The 22,952-nt window shown below is 29.4% G+C and overlaps 5 protein-coding genes across 8 annotated transcripts; 2 read left to right on the forward strand and 3 right to left on the reverse strand.

Annotated features, from left to right (window-relative positions):
- The first annotated feature begins 1,457 nt into the window (after positions 1 to 1,457).
- Arfgap1 (ADP-ribosylation factor GTPase-activating protein 1) lies at positions 1,458 to 5,163 on the forward strand. Of its 3 annotated transcripts, XM_076382287.1 has the most exons (9): positions 1,458 to 1,573; positions 1,663 to 1,832; positions 1,903 to 2,184; positions 2,744 to 2,952; positions 3,050 to 3,164; positions 3,242 to 3,331; positions 3,537 to 3,596; positions 3,706 to 3,878; positions 3,949 to 5,163. In XM_076382287.1, exons 2-9 carry the CDS (start codon positions 1,773 to 1,775, stop codon positions 4,163 to 4,165), a joined length of 1,206 nt encoding a protein of 401 aa, XP_076238402.1. In that variant the 5' UTR covers positions 1,458 to 1,573; positions 1,663 to 1,772; the 3' UTR covers positions 4,166 to 5,163. The 3 variants fall into 3 exon arrangements, with proteins under 3 accessions (XP_076238402.1, XP_076238401.1, XP_076238403.1); XM_076382286.1 differs by having other exon boundaries at positions 1,458 to 1,832; XM_076382288.1 differs by lacking the exon at positions 3,537 to 3,596 and having other exon boundaries at positions 1,458 to 1,832.
- Positions 5,136 to 6,339, reverse strand: LOC143181733 (uncharacterized). The gene is made up of 2 exons (XM_076382289.1): positions 5,789 to 6,339; positions 5,136 to 5,352 (listed from the first exon to the last, which is right to left on the reverse strand). The coding sequence occupies exons 1-2, from the start codon at positions 6,178 to 6,180 to the stop codon at positions 5,136 to 5,138; spliced, it is 609 nt and encodes a 202-aa protein (XP_076238404.1). The 5' UTR covers positions 6,181 to 6,339.
- A 2,066-nt stretch (positions 6,340 to 8,405) lies between these two features.
- Positions 8,406 to 12,751, reverse strand: LOC143181772 (uncharacterized). Of its 2 annotated transcripts, XM_076382365.1 has the most exons (8): positions 12,320 to 12,751; positions 12,020 to 12,047; positions 11,835 to 11,944; positions 11,188 to 11,403; positions 10,823 to 11,022; positions 10,408 to 10,742; positions 9,006 to 10,304; positions 8,406 to 8,733 (listed from the first exon to the last, which is right to left on the reverse strand). In XM_076382365.1, the coding sequence occupies exons 3-8, from the start codon at positions 11,931 to 11,933 to the stop codon at positions 8,537 to 8,539; spliced, it is 2,346 nt and encodes a 781-aa protein (XP_076238480.1). In that variant the 5' UTR covers positions 11,934 to 11,944; positions 12,020 to 12,047; positions 12,320 to 12,751; the 3' UTR covers positions 8,406 to 8,536. The 2 variants fall into 2 exon arrangements, with proteins under 2 accessions (XP_076238480.1, XP_076238479.1); XM_076382364.1 differs by having other exon boundaries at positions 11,835 to 12,047.
- A 1,429-nt stretch (positions 12,752 to 14,180) lies between these two features.
- Vha14-1 (V-type proton ATPase subunit Vha14-1) lies at positions 14,181 to 15,956 on the forward strand. Its single transcript, XM_076382139.1, has 5 exons — positions 14,181 to 14,361; positions 14,424 to 14,505; positions 14,823 to 14,905; positions 15,294 to 15,416; positions 15,798 to 15,956. Exons 1-5 carry the CDS (start codon positions 14,308 to 14,310, stop codon positions 15,825 to 15,827), a joined length of 372 nt encoding a protein of 123 aa, XP_076238254.1. The 5' UTR covers positions 14,181 to 14,307; the 3' UTR covers positions 15,828 to 15,956.
- Positions 15,957 to 16,686: 730 nt separating this feature from the next.
- On the reverse strand, positions 16,687 to 20,919 carry Gb (solute carrier family 7 member genderblind). The gene is made up of 12 exons (XM_076382138.1): positions 20,598 to 20,919; positions 20,333 to 20,501; positions 19,822 to 19,995; positions 19,155 to 19,377; positions 18,764 to 18,879; positions 18,549 to 18,674; positions 18,212 to 18,356; positions 18,022 to 18,145; positions 17,686 to 17,886; positions 17,455 to 17,604; positions 17,209 to 17,386; positions 16,687 to 17,082 (listed from the first exon to the last, which is right to left on the reverse strand). Exons 3-12 carry the CDS (start codon positions 19,988 to 19,990, stop codon positions 17,021 to 17,023), a joined length of 1,494 nt encoding a protein of 497 aa, XP_076238253.1. The 5' UTR covers positions 19,991 to 19,995; positions 20,333 to 20,501; positions 20,598 to 20,919; the 3' UTR covers positions 16,687 to 17,020.
- Between the last annotated feature and the right edge of the window lie 2,033 nt (positions 20,920 to 22,952).

Genomic DNA, 22,952 nt, shown 5'->3' on the forward strand with positions numbered 1-22,952 from the left:
AAGACTGAGTAAAATTGAATACAAATATTATACAGGGTGGTTCACTTAAATAAGGCTGTCTAGATACGTCTTCTAAATGTGACGACTAGTGATGACACAAAAAATATTTTGTCTGTAATTTGAATGATATCTTGAAAGTTCCAAGAAAATGACTTTTTGAAAGGAAAAAGGTCCCTCGATACCTTTTATAAATTGCATATGACATATTTTTTGTGTCATCAAAATTGGAAGAGATATTAGGTGGTCTTATTTAAATGGACCTCTCTGTATATCGTGATACTTTCTACAATTGCGCAGGATATTCACAAATAATATAATATTCCAATAAATTGTATGGTCTGAATCAGACTGCATCAACATTTGTTCCAGCTGCCTATAAAAATTCTAAACTAAATATGGAAAATCAAAGCCTTATGCAATAATAGTCTCTTATCAGGAAACTAAGAATTTTCACACGTTCAGTGCCGATCACGCGTAAACGCGTGACAAGATTTCTTCTTCAAGCTGTCGTTCACGCGACATCGCGTGAGACATCTGTGCTTAACAAACGACAAGCTGCAGGCTGGCAGTTTTGAGGTAGTATTTCGTTTCAGATCAGCAGTGAACGTGAATTTTCCAAGAAAAAATATTAACCATTTGCATCACAGTTCTTATTACACGATGTGGCACTTATCACCGACAACAGATTGTTTCTGTGTCTACACACGGATTATTCTGCGTTTAGTAGTGCACAGTGCAGGCCACGCGTTTGGCGGAATATTCCGCTCCATGATGCAAATGGTTTAATAACGAGCCTTACATTTTTTTATAAAGTTGTGTAAATACAACATTTCATTCATTATTTTTTAGTTAATTTGTATTATTGAATTCTATTTTTTCATGTTACTGTTATGAATCTCAAAGATTAGCTCAATATTTTTTTCGTTACTATTTCTCCTCTCTGATGTAGATTCTACAACGCTCTGAAAATTGAAAAAATTGAAGTGTTATGACATCAGAGTACTACACCAGTTTTTTGAAAATCATAGACCTTTCTTGTGGATCTTTTTCATTTAGTGAAAATATGCTTTTACAATTTATTAATATAAAATGTTTTTTTTTTGTCTCGATAAAATAATTAATAGGATATATAAATTACATTTTTCAATAACGTTGAGTCTACGTAACTTTGGACTTTAGTGGACTAATTTAGATTGTTTTAGAAACTTGATGATATTGCCTACATTCTCTTTTTGAAGATTTCAGTCATAGTTTAATTTTAAAGCAATTTCGATAATTATTCTGCTTCGAGCAGTGGAATGATAAATATTCTCCTGTAAATTTTACTTTTATCTCTCAAGACTAATTCTCAATAAAAGACATTACGGTCGACATGATATCGGCAACATCGCTGACGTTGCTGGTATACAGCGCATCGTAGTGGCAAAGTTTCGAAATATAGTCACTTGAATTTTTAGTCGCTGCTTGATGGTGTTCTAACATCACATAAAGCGAAATATCCAATGAAATGATCGTTTTACAAGACTTGATGACACGATGACACGATATTTAATTTGGCTGCACGTGAAAGATTGTATATTTATTGTTTATACTATCGTATAATTAGTTAATACTCATTGAAACAGGTCGTTCATGCTAATTGCTGTTATCTATGAAAATCAGATGTAATGGAGCTTTTACCGAGAAACTGAGGACAACTCTAGTACGGTGGACATTTAATTCTGACAATAGATATTAAACTCTACTTCGTTTGACCTTCTGTGACAGGAATTATGGCCAGTCCACGTACTCGGAGATTTTTAAGTGAACTTAAACCAAAAAATGAGAATAATGTAATATATTTGTCCAATTTTATTCTTAACATACCATATGTTCATCACACTACATTCTATCGTTTTACAGAAATGTTTCGAATGTGGCACACATAATCCGCAATGGGTTTCTGTTACATATGGTATATGGATTTGCTTGGAATGTTCAGGCAAACACAGGAGCCTTGGTGTCCACTTGTCGTTTGTCAGATCCATCTCTATGGATAAGTGGAAAGACATAGAACTAACGAAGATGAAAGTTGGCGGAAATAAAAATGCACGTGAGTTCTTTGAGTCGCAGCCAGATTGGGATGACAGTATGCCCATATCGCAAAAGTATAATACTAAAGCAGCAGCATTATATAGAGATAAGGTAAACAATCCATTTTCCTTATAATTATATCTTTTTTTAATGAGGCTTACTTAATTATTCCAAAATTAGCATTGAATGATAATTATTTCATTGGGAGAAGACAAGCAATGAATTGATGGTATTTGTGTCAAAATTCAATATGAAATACATAACTCAAAAGCTAAAGGCAATTTTCAAATTACACAATAACTGTAACAAAAAAAAGCTAGTGAAATGCAACATGTGTGCATTGTTCATAATTCAACCATATCTTGCATGGACATTATATAGAAAACTGATATCAATTGCTCACATTTATTTTTATTAAAACTGTCAAATATATTTTGCCTGACAATTACAATTAAGTGAGCTTTACTGCATTTCTTTCTGTCATATAATAAATCTACAATAAATATTTAACATATTTTCAATAGTCGAAGCAAGTTGTCCAAAATCTATATCAGTTCAAGTATTAATACTTTGCTGTCAATTAATTATATAAGACAATATTATACATAGACTATAAAAATCATTGAAACATCATCTACAACAAGCAAATAAATATGAATACAATGATTAGATTGCAACACTAGCTCGTGGAGAAGATTGGAGTCCTACTATGTCTACCGCTAAGGATTTTCAGCCTTCTACATATTCTGGCAGTCAAGATTATTCTTCATATCAAAGTGATATGTCAAGCTCTTATCAGAATTTTAATTCAAGTAGTTGTAAATCTCAAACAGAAGCTTTCTTTGCAAGGAAACAAAGTGAAAATGCTATTCGCCCTGAGTAAGTAAAAATTTATGCTTATGTTACCCATAAATACAATTTTATTTATTTAAGGTGCAATTTTGATAAAACTAATCAATAATTAATATCTTTGCAGGAACATTCCACCTAGCCAGGGTGGTAAATACGGAGGGTTTGGTTATCAAATGGATCCACCACCTAGAAGTTCATCGCAAGAATTTTTTGATACTGCAGTTTCATCTTTAGCAAGTGTAAAACCCTTATATTATACTTTTTAAACATATTTTATTACACAGATGCAATCTACAGTTAATATGTTATATTTTAGGGATGGTCAATGTTCTCTTCATCTGCATCAAAAATTGCAAGCAAAGCTACAGAAAATGCCATTAGAATTGGAGAATTAGCAACCCAAAAGGTACACAGGTTTCGAAACAAATATTCAACCTATTATTTAATGATGTAAAAAGTACTTAGTAGTAGTGCTTATCTATCATAGAGCGGTTATAATTTTTTAACATTTTATCAATAATAATTTTAGTTTGTCTAGATGCATTCATCCCAAACTGGCATGTTTTAGTTATTATATCATTTTTTGTTTTGTTCCACTTCATTTTTGCTAGGTTCGCGATGGTACTTTGTTGGAAGATGTTGGAGCTCAAGTTAATAGTTTAGCTGCAAAGGTAGATAGCTGAATTATGTACTTTAATTATATTTCGTATTTGACATTATATTTTGTGTTAAACATGGTTGAATTTTTATTCCTCTTTCAATTGAGTATTCTTTATCCAGGTTGGAGATTTAGGAAGAAGAGGATGGGGTGATATTGGAGGAACAAATTCGATTGAACAGAATCAATACAATTCGAACGAACATTATCAAAGTTCTTCAGCTACTTACCAGAATAACGAAGTTCAGCCCCATTCAACCGAGAAAACGTCATTAATGAAGACATCACAATCGAAGTAAGTTAATAAACTTATTATTACGTATAGAAAATCAGAGATTAATACAAATAATGTAAATTTATTTTAGAACAAATTTATCAAATTCAAATTCTTCTAACTGTGAATGGGATTGGGGCAGTGACACAAAACAAAATAACGAGAAAATTGTAGAATCTAAAACAGTTGCAAGAAAATCGAAGGACAAAGTTAAAGAAGAAGCTTTGATTAACTTTGATACCGATAATCATACAACCAGTTGGGATTCGAAACTGGAAGACGATGCATGGGAAATATTAAAAAATTAGTTAATACAAAACGACTAGGTAATTTGAATGAAATTCGAGATCTTTAAAAACTCGTTCCATCTTGCAGATTTTGAATTCGTATAAAATAATAACTATAATTAAAATAAAATTATTTTTATTCTATTCTTCACATTGTCTGTTGAAGAATGTACGCGAATATATTCTACAGAATACATATAGATGTTCATATGTAAGTAACGTGCGCATATAAATATGTATGTGTATATTAAATGCTTTTAAAAGCATAAACAAATATTATGTATTGCAAATGAATATATTTAGAAACTTCAAATACTTTACAATCGATGCGCACTAAAACAAAGGGGTTTGGTAGCAGTAATTACGTAGGCTTATTCAGTTTTACTCTTTGCATTTATTGTTAAAGTTTCTTATCCACTTTTATTCATAACTTCGATTAGTACGAGAAACAACAGATATATTATAGAAAATAATGCATTTTTAATAGAAAAATAGAAAATTATTTTATTTTACAACTTGCCGTAAATAAATTAATTTTGTGTCACTATTAGTTTTGCTTATTATATTACTTGTTAAAGATAAAATAATTTAATATTTGCTAAATTTCGTATAATACTGAAATTTGGTCGACCAAGGGGAAATCACATTGTATATAATACCAAGCATATTGAGATAGTAATACAAACATTTTCAAAAGAAATGAAATTTGTGTGTCATAGAAAAATTTTGTCATCAAGACTTCAAAATTATGTAATTTATTATTAGTTATTTTTCTATGACAGTTGAAAAATCTGATAAAAATTTGTATGCAACATGTCAGAATGTTTTACTAAATCTATTGGCATATTCTACTATTCAGTTTAGTACAATATGGTATGAAAATTTGATTAAACGTATTGTAAACACTCCATGCATGTACATACTGTAATCGCAGTGAAAAAATGATTGGACAGTATTGCTGTACATTAATCTGTAATCTATGACTGTATCGCTACAGAGAATGTACATTTTTCCCTGGATATACTTTTTTAATGTTTCTCCTACTATAAACTCTGCCAATGTAATCCCAAATATCCTTTTGAAATTTTGGCCATACCTTTTTTTCTAATTGTGTTAACATGGAACAAAGTAGAGTTCTGTCTTGTTCTGATAAGTCAAAATATGATGTTTGCTCAAGGCATGAGCGATAAAGAAAGTTATAGATTGCTCTGGAACAATGACACAATTACATCATTTGTTAATCCATGATTAAGCGATGTGCTTAAAATATTAAGATCAAATTTAACAAATAGTTTTTATATCATATATATATAAATATATTTATTGTTTGTTCTTTTCTTCTTTTTCTATATTAGCAATTATAATTATATTTACAAAATAATAGTAAAATTAAAATATTCCTTCTATTTTTTATTTAAAGAACATGAGCAATATAGAAGTAGATGAGCCTAAAAGGAATAGGCTCAACAGAAAGAAATGTAAAATTCACAAAGCATACCTATAAGAATATGCGTTTGCTATCATAAAGCAATTTGATAAAATAACAAATGTTTGACAAAATATTGAATTCCTTATTATTACAAACGCCTCAAATGTATTTTATACTCTAATATTGTAACAGAAATTGTTTAAACTGATATCTACCTAAAGTCATAGCCCTCTGCTTCACAAGGTGGTGGATGGTCTTCAAGCAATTGTATAAATAACAGTGCTTCTGGTATGACACTGTCTCCAGGTTCATATAAATTGCAGTTTAACCACTTATTTAATAATTCGTGTTCATATAAGCGCTCTGCTATCGCAGAATATTCAGCAATCTTTGATTCAATAGCTTCAGGGGGTATGTGTTGTAACATTTTGGATATAGCTGGAATATTTTTGGAGCCATATTTTTTAAGAGCTTCTAACAATGTTCTTTTATCAATGTTATCCCATTCTACATCTGCTTGAGATTCATTGTCACTTTCTGCCTTCCTTTTATTACTTTTTTGTGGGCTCGTTTTCCGGGGTCTCTTTGTTTGTTTGGAAACATTCATTTTTCCACTTATCGATGCGTAAGGATTCTCTTATTCCATTTCCTTCTTCCTTCTTGAAGTTAAATATATTTACAAACAAAATTCAAATGCGCTGTCATAAAATGTAGCGTATGAATGATTAAAATAATTGTTATCACGTTGTTAGTCGTAAGCACCATCTATTGCTCTCACGTTATACGTTATACCATAACCTATACTGGTTATAAGTTTGCCAGGCAAACTTGAACTTACCAACTAACCTAATCTAAATGAAATGTCACGTGATCATTACCACGTGACGATAAATGATTGGGTTCTCATTCAAAGTTATTTAGTCATCATTGTTAACATATTTATTTTATATCTTAATAATAGTGCCTTTATGCAAAATGTAATTCAATTTAAAAATAGGAATGAACTAAATATTTTTATGTGAAAAACGTATATTTTCGTAGCAAGTATGTAAGTACAAAGGCCTGCGTAACTGTCAAGTTTTAGGATTTTCTTGAAATATTACGATAAAATTGTGTTAAACGAAAGTTGAACTGTATTTAATTTTGCATAATTTTCATAAATCAGAACTTTATTATCTGCATATTTCCATCGGCATGAATGTTTTGTTTTTTGATCAAAATTTAAATATATGGGTTTACTCAATATTATTTGAAGCCCATTTCTGCATCCTGTAGAAACATAAAAAATTATATGTAACTCAATGTACATACAATTATGTATACCTTAATGGAAGTTTCATTATTAATTTTTCGATAGTTTCATATTTTATAGGCTGCAGTCCGAAATTCAGCTAACACTTCTAATTTTTTTTATTTTTTATTTTGTTGAAGCTCTAACACTGTGTTACATGGTATATATATTCTTCAGCAGTTTTACAGTCTCAACTAATTTTGGACTCCACCCATAATCTATTAGGTATACGTGAAATGTTTGTGAATGATCGTGATCATGATAATCACTGTCAAGTAAAATTCATCTAAATGTGAGTGGTGGGGGCTAATGGCTTTTTCATTATTTAGCTCTCAAATGCGCAGACTCGCGACAACTGCCAAGTTTGTGTGGTCTACTGATAAATTGATGTAGTTTTATACTACATTCAGTATTTACACAAGGCAATATAGGAAACTATGCAACATTGAAAGATATCAAAACATTGCGTCAATATTCTCATTTTAATGTGATAAAAAAGAAATTTTATAGCAAAGCAGAAATTAAAACTGATCATTTCAATCAAATTAAACTATATAATAATTCAAAGTCAATTGTATACAAGAACAAAGCAAAACAATTTTCTGCTTGGAATTTTATTCATAAACTTGTTTGAGTTGAATCACCTATTTTATCATCTTAAAGTATTTATGTGTATATAAACTGCTTTTTGTATGCAATAATGTTTTAGATAAAAGTTATAGAAATGTACAACATTGTATATGTATGTACAATGATAGCTTTTTACTATCTTGCTTCTTTATTGAGATATCAAAGTCACGTTCAGTTTTTTAATTGTAATAGATAACACATGATCTTGGATTTCAAAGTTCATATCTCGATAAAAAAAAAATAAAATAAAATAATAACAAATTAATTACTTTAAACGCCTTCCTTGATACAGTACAATTTTTTTTAAACAATTTTTTCATATAATAGATAATTTACAACAAATTTCCAATTTGAATTGAAATAAGTTTAACTACTGTTCGTCATCGCATATGATTCCTTACTGAAATCGAGAACAGAACATTTTTTCTTTCTAATAGTACATTTATTGAACTTTAGAAACCCGATGATCGAAATACTTAATGTAGATAAAAACTATGTATCAGACAATAAATGTATTTCTATTTTTAATACAATCATTTTATTTACAGTTATCAATTGTGTCATTAATGAAGTAGTAACAATGTACATTATTTAATTTTACGAACAAAGGCTGACTTACCTGATACACTTCGAAACATCTCGTTAATACAATGCTACAAGCGTCTAAATTTCTTCTAAATTTACCTTATTAGAATTCGGCACTTCATGTTTTATAAATAATTATACAATCAAAGAAAAATATCGATTAGGTAAAGTCAGCCTTTGATGATGATTGAACTATGCGTGAATCATGACGATGTAAAATTAGTTGATATATATAATATACACGATATATCTAGATATTATATACAGTTACCTAGGTATTTAATGCACTTCAAAGTAAAAGATATCTCTTCTCCAACAAACATAAATATGTTCAACTTTTATTACAAGTATGAACATCATATTGTACATATTTCACATTAGAAGAAATATTGTAATAACAATGTTTGTTATATATCACCAACTTGTTGAAGTTCTATTGTACTCTTCTCTAAAGAGATCAAAGCTTTCGTGGTCGCCCACGTTTTCTGAGACTCGTAATTTTACTTGTTACTGATCTCGTTGTATGCAACTTCTTCTGAATATTTGTTATAGACTTCGTATTCTTTTGCATATTTGCATGCTTTCTTAAGTGCCGTATAAATAGTAATCTGGATTTTATTAATTTTTGGCATATTTGACACCTTCGTATTTGCTCTGCAAAAAAAGTAATGTCACAAGGATAAGTTTAATAATTCATTGTGATTCTTTTTTAAATAGGGTAACTAACCCAATTACCAGAAATTTATAGTGTTTTGATTTCTTTCAATTAACGTTTCTTTAATTTTTTAACAGTTTTAAAATAACTTTCAAATTATTCAAAAATTTTTAAGTCATTGCTAAATGTTCGTTAAATGAGTCAGTTAGCCTAAATAATACAGAAAATGATGTTTAAATATCAATAACGATGAATATTATAAAGAACTTACCAGATTTCTTTGTCTCATGTTGCAAACAATGAGCACGTAATAAGGCAGCACTTGGAAACCATCTTCCGCAATCAGAACAACTCAATTTTTTAACTTCCCAGGTACAAGCTAGTCGTTGACTTCTTTTTCTCTTAATTTTCTTAATCATAGTCAACTGTTTCTTCGGCTCAACAGGCTCCTTTTTCTCTTCAACTTCTAAGGTTGCTGGTTCTATAGTGGACTTGCTATATCTACGTTTCTTTCGCTGAGAATGCTCTGAACGTACGTGACGCGCCAATGCTACCACCACGTCGAACTTCATTTGACATACTTTACAAGCATATTGCTTTTTAACTATCTCTTCGTTTGTTCTATTCGTATGCTTCATTTTTTGCTCGTTAAAGTGAATCGTGTTTGCTGGTGATTTCGAACACACTCGCAGGTGAGTTTCCAATGCTCTTGGTTGCCTGAAGTTCTTCGAGCAATGTTGACACTGCAGTAAACTTGCGTTGGAATTTGATTGCGGCGATTCCTCGTCGGAATCTCCCACCATTATAATTTCATTCTCTTTGTCGCTAGAGTACTTGTCTTTGCTGTCGTCTATTGTTATTTCAACAACATCCCTCTTCGATCCCTCTTCTTCGTCGACATCGATTTCGATTACTTCAACCTCTTTGCGTCTGACTTTCTTCATTCTCTTCGATTCACTATGCCTCTGACGATAACCATGAGTCACAACTTTTCTCTTTCGTTTTCCTCTTTTCCTAACAGTACTGTCTTCTTCATTTAAGGCAGACGCTGGTTGTATAATTATCTCTGAATCATCACGATTCACAGAAATTAATTGTTGCTTACGAGATCTTTTGGTTCTGCATTGCATTTGTGTTGTATCAGGTGAGGTACATTCGATGGAACCATTCGATAAATCTAAATTCGTACTGTTCGAAATTCCATCTATTGTCGAATCTGTTAATGTTTCTAAATATTCTTCTTGATTGTTCATTAGATTCAATTTTCTTTCTGTCAAGGTACTGGAAACATGATTAGACATGTGACAATTAGAATTTTGTTTTACTGAGTCTCCACACTTTTTGTTTTTAATATTTCCAAGATTATTCTGCTCTTTGATAACTTTTTTGTTTGTTTGCTTTTTCGATGACTTCGACTCGGCTGCTTTTAAATTTTGAAGGGTCGCCTGAATCTCGTCAAATGTTAATTCAGAGTCAGATTGATCACCTTCGAATAAAATATATTGTACTGTTGACTGTTCTATAATTTCAGTATCACTTTCATCGTCTTCCTGGTAATCTTCAGAATTATCTGTTAAATTACAATGTTTCTATTATTTTCAAATTTTACATTGCATATCCATTTTTTTATTAATATCAAATTCGTATGATAGATATAATATTTTTGTACATACCAATATTTACAGAATCCTCATCCATCATTAAATATGTTACATCAGAGTGTTTATCATCAGCTGTATAGATAATATTAGGAACTTCTTTTACGTTTAAATTTAAATCGGGATCTTCCATTTCACTTGAATTGTCTTCGCATACATGTTCTTTCCTCTGTATCCTTTGACTTTTAGTTGACATGACTTTATGTTCATTATGCATTTGAATATTATTTGCTGACTCAGTTTTAGAAAAAAATATTGGTGGCTGTGTAGTTAATAATTGTTTTTTTATTTGTGTCGGTTTCTTTACAGTTCTAACAGCACCTTCACCTATTAACCTTTCCACATCAGCTCTATTGAAAGACATAACACAACAATAAAGTTTTTTATTCGTGATTTAGAATACATTAAAATGTGTTCGAAATATACATACTTCATAAGAAACTGAAAATTAGTTGGAGGTTCACCAGATTCATCGTACATTGCAACAGCAAAAATTTCTTCTGAATCTTCAACTGCATACAGAGCTAACTGTTGACCAGATGCAGTTACAAACATTGCTATTGTTTCTTCATCTCCATCTTGGTCAGTATTGGTTTCCATTTCATATTCATTTTCCTCTGACTCTGACAACTATTGAATTATATATATGTATAGAAAATATTTCTGTGCATAATCTTTTCATGCATTTGATAATTGAAATAAGAAATATATGTTAATTAGCATAAAGAAAATTTAAACATATTCCTTCAATTTGTTTCTGTTCTATAAGTTTTTCAAGTATTTCTTAATATTTACCAAAAGATTATGTTTATTAGAATTGTTTCGTAACCATTTCTGCTGCAATATGTTACTTGGAGATAATGACATAGAATCTTCTACATATTCTATAGATGATGTATCTATATCTTCTTCAAAATATTCAGAAGAGTCATCTGTTTTGCAAATCGCTGCATCTGCGATTTGCTGATTCATGTCCATTTTTTCACCTACTACTATTTCTTCACCAACAACCTATGCAAATTATTTATAATTAATATTATAACTGTGAAATATATTTAGTTTTCAGTTATCATACAATTTTAAACTAATGGAAACATTCTTATTTTTATATTTAATGCGTGTGAAGAAACTATACAGTATCGAATACTCCTAAATGTAAAAGTATATTTTATATTACGAAAATTTAGACTCTATTTCAATTAAACAATTTTTATAGACAAGATTTTCTTCAATAAATATCATGAGTTATTAAATTTATAGATTTTTTTTTAATACGTTGACTGCCATAGAAATCATCTGTGACTACTATTACTGTATATAAAAATTCGACTGTGGCCCTTGGGCGAGACATATGAAACTTGTCAGGCATTCAATGTATTAATACCTTGTATTTTTAATTTTAGAAAAAAGAAGTAACATCAAAAAATTTATTGTATTATTACCAGTGTTTCTTGCATGTGTTCAGAATTTGGTAAAACTACAAATTCTGTTGAATTTTCATCTATTGTACATGGCGTTCTTATGATATCTTCGGTAACCATTTTTTTATAACCTGCAGCATTATTCATAAATGACATATTTTTGTACTATGCTTTCTATATACTGATATTACATGTACTCAACCAACAAGCACATATGTTAATAAAACTGAATTCCTAAAACAGAAAAGGAGAAAAAAATGCATTTACAATTATATACATATATTGATACAAACATTATTGAGGTCACTTCATATTTACATATGAAGAGCACAGTGCTAAGACACTAATGAATATTTTCTTAGGGTTATGCTGGCTGTAATAATGGTAATTTGCATTAACAGCAAAAACCAATCAGCCATGCACATTTCGTTACATTTTTAACGAAAATCGAGCCATATCAAAGTTATTTATATTTATAACACCTATTAGAAAAGAAAATACACAACCTTTCAACAACTTTTAAGCTCCATAACATTATAATCCAAATAATGTGATTAATAATGATAATCTTCAATTATCTAAATCAAGTTTCGTAATAGTCTTCCAACAATCACCCTGGCCCGTGTGTGTATTTACATATCAATATATAAAACAATCCATGAAACCATGTAATTCAACACACCCTCGTCTCCCAATTTACGTACATAATTAATATTAGATACACACATCACTTCTACTTTATACACACATATACAGAAACATAACCCTAGGCATTGCGCGTTACGCACGTTTACGCAAATATTGTGACCGTCCTGAAGTTGTCATAAATTCCAATGTAAATCTCCTTATCGACACGAATTTCGTTTTATTCAAAATCTGATTCTGTTTTCGTAACTACAGGACGAGGTAGCTAAAAATAAGCATTCGTGTAGAAACACAGCTTGGTAGATAAAGCGCTGTTACGTTTCTCGCCCTTAGGTAATATTGGCGGAAAAGGGAAACTTGGGGGTTCTAGTTGTGAATATAAAGGATGGTGCATTATGTTAAGGGTTGAAATAAGGGAGGGAAGGGGAAATGATCTTTGGTTGACTTTCAGCCATCTTGGGCAGCAAAATTGTGGCGCACTCTAGAGACACGTTTTAGTTACTAGTGGATTAAGGTTCGTTCAGATTGGCCAAGTTACAGAGATCTGCATTGAATCTGTCAGAACTAGATATAGGGAATTTCGAATAAGTTTGTACTCATCCTGTCAGAAATATAGTTAAGTAGAATTTCGTGCAAGTGCCGCTAATGTCAAATGGACAGTAAGAGGTCACAATCCACGATTAAGCAGCGACGCTTATTTGTATATGGCATGACGTTTACCTGTTACATTGACATTCTATTTCAAAATATACACTTTAATTGTGTATCTGTCTAATCATGACCTTCTACCCAGTATCACAGCTGACTCTAGTAAAATTAAAGCGACTGAATGCAAGTAAAGGCTTGTTCAGATTAGACAAGGTACTTGAATTCAAGTGGCTTGAATCTAGAATCTGAATGATATCGAGCGATATAACTAATGTAAACCTAATATTCACACGACTTGAAATATCCTTTCAAGATTCAAATAAAGTTGAGGTCCCTTCATCTTTTTCTTGCCTTGAAAATATAATGATTGATGTGTACTACGCTTGAACTCAAATAACTTAACCAATCTGAACGAGCCTTAATTTTGAACAACTTTTTCTTGAAGTCTACAATCTTATAATCGTATGAACATAGGTTTAATTCTAGCGGGAAATTTAAACTTAAAATAATATTAGCAACTTCATATAATGTAAAAATTAATAATATTCATAGACAACTGGTTATATATGTTCAGTACAATTGTAATTTTCACTTTATTTATTACGAATACGTAAACCTGCTCGTTATAAAAACAAAATATATATTAATTATAATTAGCAATGCAAAAACTAACGAAATTCGCAGTTTATATCTAAGTCAAGCTATAGAGACGCGTTTTGAAGTCCTAGATATCTCAGAGAATTTTCCAAGTAAATTCTCTTGTGCGTTCATTAGCAGAGTGCTTTAGCACTCCACGAACAAGAATCCACTCTAAATTACAAAAGTAACTAATTAGATATACAAGAACATAAAAATTGTTTATAACTTTGTAAATATTAATTTTTCTACTCATGTTTATTAGGATTTTCCTGCTTCATTTAGCGAGAACTATCTATCCTAAACCTTATGAACCCTTTTTTCTGTTCACCCTGTATATGATCGTTGAATTTGTCACTCCATAGATAGGTAACTGCAAGACTGTTCAGAATTACTCAATTTAACCAACATCCCCACTACTTTTTCGATTGGACAAGTCGGCACGTGATGTTCAACTAACAAGCACGTAGGTGTGACTTGTCAGCTGATGTCCCTTTAAGATTCGTCGAGTTAAATAGAATTCTCTTGTTAATTCTTTCCTATCAACCACACATCTTTTTTGACAATGGCTCTGCATTCAGCAGGGAAAGGCAAGCTCCTTGCTGTGATCGGGGATGAGGTAAGATGAACATTGAATTTCATTTTGACAGTGAAACAACACTTATAAGAACTTCATTTTAGGATACTTGTGTAGGATTTCTTTTGGGTGGAGTTGGTGAAATAGATAAGCATCGTCAACCCAATTTTATGGTTGTTGATAAAAGTATGTGTTATTAAATATTTCCTTCTGTAAAATTTCATTTAATATTGGGACAGTCAGAGGTAGTATTCAAAACAGGTATAGAAATCTCTGGACCTATTTTCACATTTATGTTGGATGAGATACAAAATTCTATATTTCGTATAATATACAAAGTATACAAGGATAATACATATATTATCTCAGGTTGTCTCGATCTTAATTTATAGAACTAGTTACAGAGTTATATATTCCTGTATTTAAGTTATTGCTTAAAGTAGCAGTCTAAATTATTTTAATGATATTTGCAGCAAAATCATACTTGTATATATTGTTTACAGATACAGCAGTAAGTGACATAGAGGATACATTTAAGCGTTTCATTAAACGAGATGATATTGATATCATTCTTATTAACCAAAATGTAAGTGTTATATTTATATTTTTCATAATTAGCAATATATTTTTTAATATATTTAATAGCCAGATAGGCCAGTGATGGACACCTCCTTTATGCTTTTCCTCCTTTCATCTTGCTACACATGAGAATATGAACTAAAATAACTTTTATATTACCAACATATGTGAAGGAAAAACATGAGAGAAAGAGGTGTTCTTCTTCGACCTTCCTAATTACCTTCAACTTTAATTAATGTCTTACATTTAGAAAGAAGTTTAGTATTTTATTACTTATAAATGAGCAGTATAACTTATACTATTCTGTATTCTTTATAAAGCTTTTTTATCTATTATTATATTGAATGAGTAACTGATAAACTTCTTAACATAAATATTTTCATAATTTATTTGAGGTTGCGGAAATGATTCGTCATGTAATTGATAGCCACACGCAACCTATTCCATCAGTATTAGAGATTCCTAGTAAAGATCATCCATATGATGCCAGTAAAGATTCTATTTTAAGGCGTGCTAAGGTAAGATTATATTGCTATAATTTCAGATTTTAAAATGGATAGATCTATTTATATCTATTTATTCTTTATGCATTCTAATATCTTGTTTCACATACTTTATAGAATATGTTTTATGAATTTTTCTTAAATTATTCCATCTATATAATAGAAAAGAAAATAGTTCTTATATATTAATTTCTTTTCAATGTATATTTTTTATTAGAATTTACTCCTTTGCAGTTGGCTATTGATATTGTTCCTAATTTTAATTTATCATTTACTTGTATTATACTATTGAAGTTAATGTATTTCTTTTCTTAAGTTTCGAAAAAAAATTACCTTAGTTAGAAAAAAAAATTTTAAATATATGACTTAAGTAAATATTTTTCTTTAATTTCACAGGGAATGTTTAATCCAGAAGATATACATTAATCTATGTACATAAAATGTTGAATCATATAAAAAAACGAAAATGAATTACTTCTATCATACTTGTTAATCTCTGTATGTAATGTTACTGTTGTTATAGTACTCCCATAAAAAATAGAAGTGTGTACAACATTCCAGTATTTATTTTACATTTTATTAGTTAATGGGATTTTCAATTTTCTTGTAAAACATGTAAAAATCTTGTCCTATACAAAGACAAGGTACACACTTTTCTGTGTTTTATCATCTATAAAGTTTAGCTGTGTAAATAAATACGTGTCGTAAATAAATTGCAATATATTTTATTTATAATTTGTTGTAGCAGAACAATATGAACAATCATCTTGAGAAATTCATTAGTGGATACAATATACACAGAGAGTTTATACAATCTACATACAGTTGTCGTTTCCATAAATTATCAATTTAAAAACTGAATAATAATTTAGACATATAACTAAAAATAGAACCACGCTGAAGTAAGTTAGTAATTTGTCTCGTCAGAAGTGACAAATACTAGTACCATTTTGTATAATTGTATTATAATTTTATTCGAAAGTTAAAGTTTAAGATAACTAAAAGTTAATGAAAATACTGAAATTTCTTTAGTATGAATTTGTAACATTATAGAAGCTTAATATACATTTATCATATCACAGGATTTTAAGTTATTTTTTCACTAGAAATATTTAAGATTGTACGCAAACAAAAAATTATTTAATTATAAAGTATGGTCCTTTTACATTTAATGTAATCGTTCAGTGCAGTACATTGAACTTGCAAATAATGTTTATTCTTTGAGATTTCTTTGATATGGTAAAAAGTTATAAATAGAATGCCTTAATACTTTGAATGTATTAGAATAAATTGCTTCACAGATCTATAGTATAAAATTATGAAATATGAATGAAAATTTATATAATTATTGGAAGAATTGCTAAGGTAACCATATTCTACAAGACTCGATATAATACAATGCTTCACAAAATAAATAATAATAGATAAATCATTTTATAAATTAGAGAGCAACTTACTTGAAGTATACATATCGTAGATTTCTGTTTGCAAAGAATACAGTCATGTAGTAATTGTTAATAACACACAAATTACTCTTTATATATAATTAGCATTGGAACAAGAAAACAGGCGAAAATTTGTTCCGATCTGAACCATCATTAGATTTGTAATTCTCAAACTTAGAAGTCTCGTTCCTCAGTAGCAGACATAAACAATTTTTGTACAATATAAGTAAGTTTGACTGCAAACAAAAAGTTTAATAAGATATAACTAATATTAAAGCGTATAAATGGATGCATTATGATTTGAAATAAAAATTGGACAATATGATACTACTTATAATTGGTACAACACAAATGTTACATACGATTAGTTTGTTGAAACCACATCGGCTTATTCTTCCACTTGACACCAACAAAATAAGCTGGAACACCAGACAAAGTGATCAAAGTTCCCATACCAACTTCATATGGCCTTTCATAACAAGGAACAAATACTAAAAATGCACATATGGCTACAAATGTAATAGGAATCCATAAAGGTACCTGCAAAATATGTTAATTAATATATATGAATGTTAAATCACATTGTTTAGTACTATTAAATCACTTACTTTAATTGGTCTATTCATGTCGGGTTGTTTGTAACGTAGCCATAAGATACCAGCTACGGAGAGCATGATGAAAAATGATTCGACTATGCTACAGTATGTAATTAACACAAAAATATCACTTGTGCACAGCATTATCAGAGATAAAAGGCACTAGAAATAAAGAAAAATTATGTTTGTGTAAAGACAGATGTAAGAACTTATATAAAATAGGCGTTCTTTATGTATACGTACCAGAAAAACTAAGGCCGGTGTAGGTGTAAATTTTGAAACATTAATGTGACTTAACATCGAAGGGAAATGGCCATTTCTGGCACCAACGAAACACATTCGAGAAGATGTCATAATATGAACACTCAATCCTCCGAAGGCAGATATAGCTACCATTACTGGTATTATCCATGCCATTATACCAAGAACTTGATCTCCAAACGTCTAGTAAAAATATATCCCATTAGCTTTTTTACTCAAATTAAATACTAGTAAATAATCACATATATATACTATCAGTAAGGAATATATATTATCATATATTCACATATATATTATCAGAAAGGAAATAGTACCTACCACAGCTATTGCATTAGAAGCAATCATTGCAGTTGGTGTTAAAACTGACAAATAAGCTACATTTGCCAGCACGTAAATAAGAGTAACTAAGGGCAGTGATACATAGATAGCTCGTGGTAAATTTCTATAAAATAGGATTAATTAATTAGTAAATAAGAAGAACAATGTAAGTTTATATTTTGCTACGTACACATAAGGGTCTTTTAATTCTTCTGTCATAAAATTTAGATAATTCCACCCAGAATATGAGAATATTCCAGAATAAAAGGCCACTGCAATTTTACCAGGATCCGTAATTGTATTTTCGAAGGCATTATCAAAATTTTCTGTATGTCCTGTAGTAAATAAGTAATTCATAAAAGAAAAGTAATATGTAGGTGTACAAAAACAGTTTTGTCAATATTTACTTTAAGGAAAATGAAATCAATAATGGAATAATGATTTCTATTCTGTTAGTCTTTGTACAGTTGTGTGTAAGGATATTTGACATCATTCATTCAGCTTTCAATTATAAAAATCTTGCTTACCTAGCATTAACCAGACCAATCCAGTAATAACTATAATTATTAACGCACCTACTTTTGTAAACATGAATATATTTTGCATTTTAGATGTTTCTTTAACATCATAACAATTTGCAAACGTAAGTAAACCTATTAAAAAAGTAATCAAGACAGTTTTAAAGCTGTTCATCGAATATAGAATAGTTAATAAAGCTTTATAGTAAAGAAAGAGATCTTACAGATAGTAACTGCTGCTAACAATCGTATGCCATCATCTGGAATACTACAATTAGGAAAAAATGGTTGTAAAACATACTGAGCAAAAGTTAATCCCATGATAGCATTTGTAGTTGGTCTGTAAGTAAAGAATACAAGCATACAGGAAATTCTCTTTATATGTTTGCAAGATTTTATTCGTTATATGTTCATCACTAGTCCCACCACAGGGAGAGGATATCCATTGAAAGAAGACTACTTTATACAATCAGCTCGAGTTCAAAGAAGATGGGAATTTCCTACCCTGTATGCAGTATATGTTCTTGACCATTTTTGATGAACATATAACAAGACTTTACTATAATCTCTTATATTTAATATTTTAATCTCTTTCTTTTTGAGAAAATAACTTACACAAAGATTAAGTTAGCAGCCCATAAGTACAAAAAGGAAGGTAATGCTCCAAAAGCTTCATAGATATAAGCGTAATCTCCACCACTACGAGGTATACAAGTTCCTAATTCAGCATAGCATAGTGCCCCAATCATAGAAAGTAACCCGCATAGAACCCAAACAATTAATGATACTCCAACGCTTCCTACTTCCGTAATTACACCCTTTGGTGAAATGAAAATGCCTGCATAAGCATAATAATTCGTTTTACAGATACTTTTATACATCATAAAATCAGATATAATTATGTGCTTCTTGTAAAGATATAAATATTTTCAATTTAGGCCAATGCATATGAATGCTTTATTTACATTCATTAATTTTTAAGTTAACAAATTTACACTTTAAATACATGTGTAAACGTATTTTCTATTTTACAATACTTTAATATTTAAATTGTGAAGGTGTTTTATGAATGTGTTTCACAGATCTATAATTGTAAAAGCACTCAGTTCCATTTTTGTTATATATACATTTAAAGATTCTGATTATATATTAAAATAACAATAATTCGTATATGACTTAATCCATTTTGGTTCTAAGGTCCAAAAATGTAAGAAATGTGAGTTAATGTTATTTCTATTTGTTTCTTAAATGCTAATGTTAAAACACAAAAAAAAATGTTTACCTGAACCACAAATAATTCCTAAAATAATTGCAACACCTTCCAAAAGTCCAAGTTGCTTTTTCATTTGAATTTTTTCAATGCTACCATTATGTTTTTGACTCTGCGAGTCATTGTCTGAATTAATTAATTGCATTTCCTTGGGAGATTCATCAAATATTTGAGAAACCATCTTATCTATGTAAAGCAAATATAAAAAAGATTATATTATTTTTAATGAATTATATTAATATATTATCTTAATAGTATCGAATAAAGATCATTCTAGATTATACATTTTAATTATGAAGGGTTTTATTTTACATTATTAATATTTTTGTATAAAAATCAAAGAGCGAAAGATATAGGAAACATATTGTTGTTTAATTTGTTTTATTAACCAGGAAAAGTGTTGCAGTATCAATGAAACTAATCACTTTTATATAAATAATTACTTGTACTATAATTGAACTTTTATCAAAAATTATTTCATTATATTCATTATTTACAGATTTATAAAAGAAAATTCGTATACCTTTGTGGAAGACTAATAAAGTTAAGTACTACAATACTGACTGTTTTTCTTCTTTCTTTTTTTGGTATAAATAATTGAAAATATAAATTAATGTGCAGTGCAAAGCGTAAAGGAACAATTATCTGTGTACGTCGATAGTCTGAATTCTTCCCAGAGTGTTGAACATGATCTAAAAATGAAAACAGTTTTTAGAATCGTCTGTAATGCTTCTGAAAGCCTTAAATAATATTTTACTGTACAACGTAGTTATAATTCGCAACAATACCTGTAGAATGAAGATAATTAACTACACAATCAAATTCTTTCTCACTCACAACATTCTATTTTAAAGCCTGCTACTTGAATGCAAAACGAATGTAGGTTACACGTGAGAAATACACGTGGGTTGAAAGTTGAGACAATTTCAAAGCTAGTTTACAAATTTCGTACAATACGAAATGTTGTGTTTCAAATTACAATAAGTGTTAATATAAAAATAAATTTAATCTTCATTCAATACTATGACGCGTATCAGTATACATGAAATTATTAATAAATATTCTATAACTCGAAAATGTTCAATGAAAACGAGTATCTACATAATACAATCTCTATACAATATAAATTGAAATGCAAATTATGAATGCATGAGTGCAGGATTTATAAAGCAAAATGAATACATATACAATTATTTATATTTATGTAGAATTCAAAAGAAGTACTAAAGCAGGTATTTTATATATCACGTAGTACCTATGTGTAGTATTAATTATATTGTGTATCAATATTTATCATAAATTATTTCTCAGTTAACAACCGAGTAAGAGTCTTTTTCAAACAATAATGATTTAAAATATTTTTATTAGAATCTAAAAATAGGAATCATTTCTGCCGATAAAAAAGAAATTACATTTAACGATCTAGCTTCGTTTCCCGCCTTTAGGGTTTCTAGGCAAATTAGAAAAGGAGAGCGGGCGATTGTAGTAGCGTCTGCGATGCAAATTTTTAATAGAATTTAGCATTTGGTATGTATTAATTAATATCTATATCCTAAAAGACTTAGAGGAAGGTTTGAAGTGGCATCAGCGATTGGTTTTATTTATTACTTAAGCAAGGTAGGGAATATGATAGGTACAGGTTATATTCATGAGTAGTAATGTTATTTTCCTGTATATAAATGCATCTATGTCATATTAATCTTAAAAAATCGAGTAAGTTTTGCGAAAGTTAGTCGTTGAAATTGTGAAAATTAATTTAGAAATTACTTTATCGTTTTCTCTAAAGGCAAGTGAACGCCTTCGAAAAATAAGTCGATCGTGGTTTCAAATTTTTTGTATTTTCCTTACTTAGAGGAATATCGAAATCGTCCAATAGCATGCTGAGGTTTTTTGTACAGTCTTATCAATTTAAGACAATTTGTATTTACTGTAACAGCCTATGGTTCAGAGCTCAAATTGTTAGATTGTTAGATTGTTCCTGTTTCCAGAAACTATACTTTTGGAATGTGATAAATTATTTAAATTTTATTTAAAGGAATTTATATGTATTTGTTTGCAACCAAATAAGATTACGAGTAGAAAGCTAATATGACATTAAAGTAATTTGTCAAATATGTTAAAAACACTAAGTTTTACATATTTTTCGATTCTGATTTTCAAATAATATGAGAATATATAGGGTGTTTTAAAATCTAGAGACAAAGACAAGTGTAGACACAAAGACAATGTAAAAAGTGCAAATGTACATATGTTCGAAAACACACTATTTTATATTCCATAAAATATTGACCCATTTCTTGCCTGCATGGTGTACTTATTCCCTTTGAAGCTGTACTAGGTAGAGATTCCAACCCTTCAAATAAGTGGTATATGCTCATGGATCTTAAAGAAAGTATCAAACAGTATGGAATATAAAGTAGTGCATAACTAAAAAACTAAACATTTTCAAACATATGTGTATATAAATCTTTCTCATTGCTTTGTGTCTAGAATCTACCCTTCAAAATTGTCCCACATGTTTGAAAAGACTCTGTGTAAAAGAAAGTTAAGAAGTTTGAGTGCTTTAAAGTAAAGTTCAACTCTCATTTCTTATAATAATAACACAGCTAAAAAAGTTGCAATTTTTGAGTCATTAGTACACAAAGAACAGTTCTTACCAGAATTTGAAATCTATTATGATGCCAATGCTAGTCTTCGAAACAGTTGTGAAGAACCTTTATTCTGAATAATTGTTCAGAAGAATCAAAACTTTAGACTGTATCTGTTTCAGTCAGGGTTTCTATCTATTATTAAGATAATCATAATTTGGTGATGTTTCATTTACATGTATACACATTTATTCATGTGTATATAAAAATAGATATGTAGTTTAATAATAATTTATACAGTGTTTAATAGTTAATACATTATTTTATAATAAATAATGTAATACAATATAGTCAATATGATATGATACACAAATGTTAGTGTAAATTGAATTTACTACATTAAAGATTAGATTTTATGTTTCTACTCAGAAAAAAAATTACTTTGTAAAATTAATTTAAAAAATTAACTAAAAAAGTTAACTTAAAAGTTAATTTTTATTTAACACAATATGGATGTAAAAATATTGAGATTTGAATAAATTGCTTACTTCATAA

This window comes from Calliopsis andreniformis, chromosome 7, assembly GCF_051401765.1.
Source record: "Calliopsis andreniformis isolate RMS-2024a chromosome 7, iyCalAndr_principal, whole genome shotgun sequence".
In the NCBI taxonomy this organism is placed as follows: Eukaryota; Metazoa; Arthropoda; class Insecta; order Hymenoptera; family Andrenidae; genus Calliopsis; species Calliopsis andreniformis.

Coding starts and splice junctions, on each gene's coding strand:
- LOC143181733 (XM_076382289.1), bottom strand. CDS start 6,180: ATGAATGTTTCCAAACAAACAAAGAGACCCCGGAAAACGAGCCCACAA. Junction 5,353..5,788: donor GCAGAGGGCTATGACTTTAG/GTAGATATCAGT, acceptor TCATTGTTCCAG/AGCAATCTATAACTTTCTTT.
- Gb (XM_076382138.1), bottom strand. CDS start 19,990: ATGGTTTCTCAAATATTTGATGAATCTCCCAAGGAAATGCAATTAATT. Junction 18,146..18,211: donor GAATTAAAAGACCCTTATGT/GTACGTAGCAAA, acceptor CCTATTTTATAG/AAATTTACCACGAGCTATCT. Junction 17,605..17,685: donor CACCGGCCTTAGTTTTTCTG/GTACGTATACAT, acceptor CTTTATTTCTAG/TGCCTTTTATCTCTGATAAT.
- Vha14-1 (XM_076382139.1), top strand. CDS start 14,308: ATGGCTCTGCATTCAGCAGGGAAAGGCAAGCTCCTTGCTGTGATCGGG. Junction 14,362..14,423: donor TTGCTGTGATCGGGGATGAG/GTAAGATGAACA, acceptor ACTTCATTTTAG/GATACTTGTGTAGGATTTCT. Junction 14,506..14,822: donor TTTTATGGTTGTTGATAAAA/GTATGTGTTATT, acceptor TATTGTTTACAG/ATACAGCAGTAAGTGACATA.
- LOC143181772 (XM_076382364.1), bottom strand. CDS start 11,969: ATGTCATTTATGAATAATGCTGCAGGTTATAAAAAAATGGTTACCGAA. Junction 10,743..10,822: donor AATTTTCAGTTTCTTATGAA/GTATGTATATTT, acceptor GTCTTTCAATAG/AGCTGATGTGGAAAGGTTAA. Junction 10,305..10,407: donor TGAGGATTCTGTAAATATTG/GTATGTACAAAA, acceptor GTAATTTAACAG/ATAATTCTGAAGATTACCAG.
- Arfgap1 (XM_076382286.1), top strand. CDS start 1,773: ATGGCCAGTCCACGTACTCGGAGATTTTTAAGTGAACTTAAACCAAAA. Junction 1,833..1,902: donor AACCAAAAAATGAGAATAAT/GTAATATATTTG, acceptor ATCGTTTTACAG/AAATGTTTCGAATGTGGCAC. Junction 2,185..2,743: donor CAGCATTATATAGAGATAAG/GTAAACAATCCA, acceptor TACAATGATTAG/ATTGCAACACTAGCTCGTGG.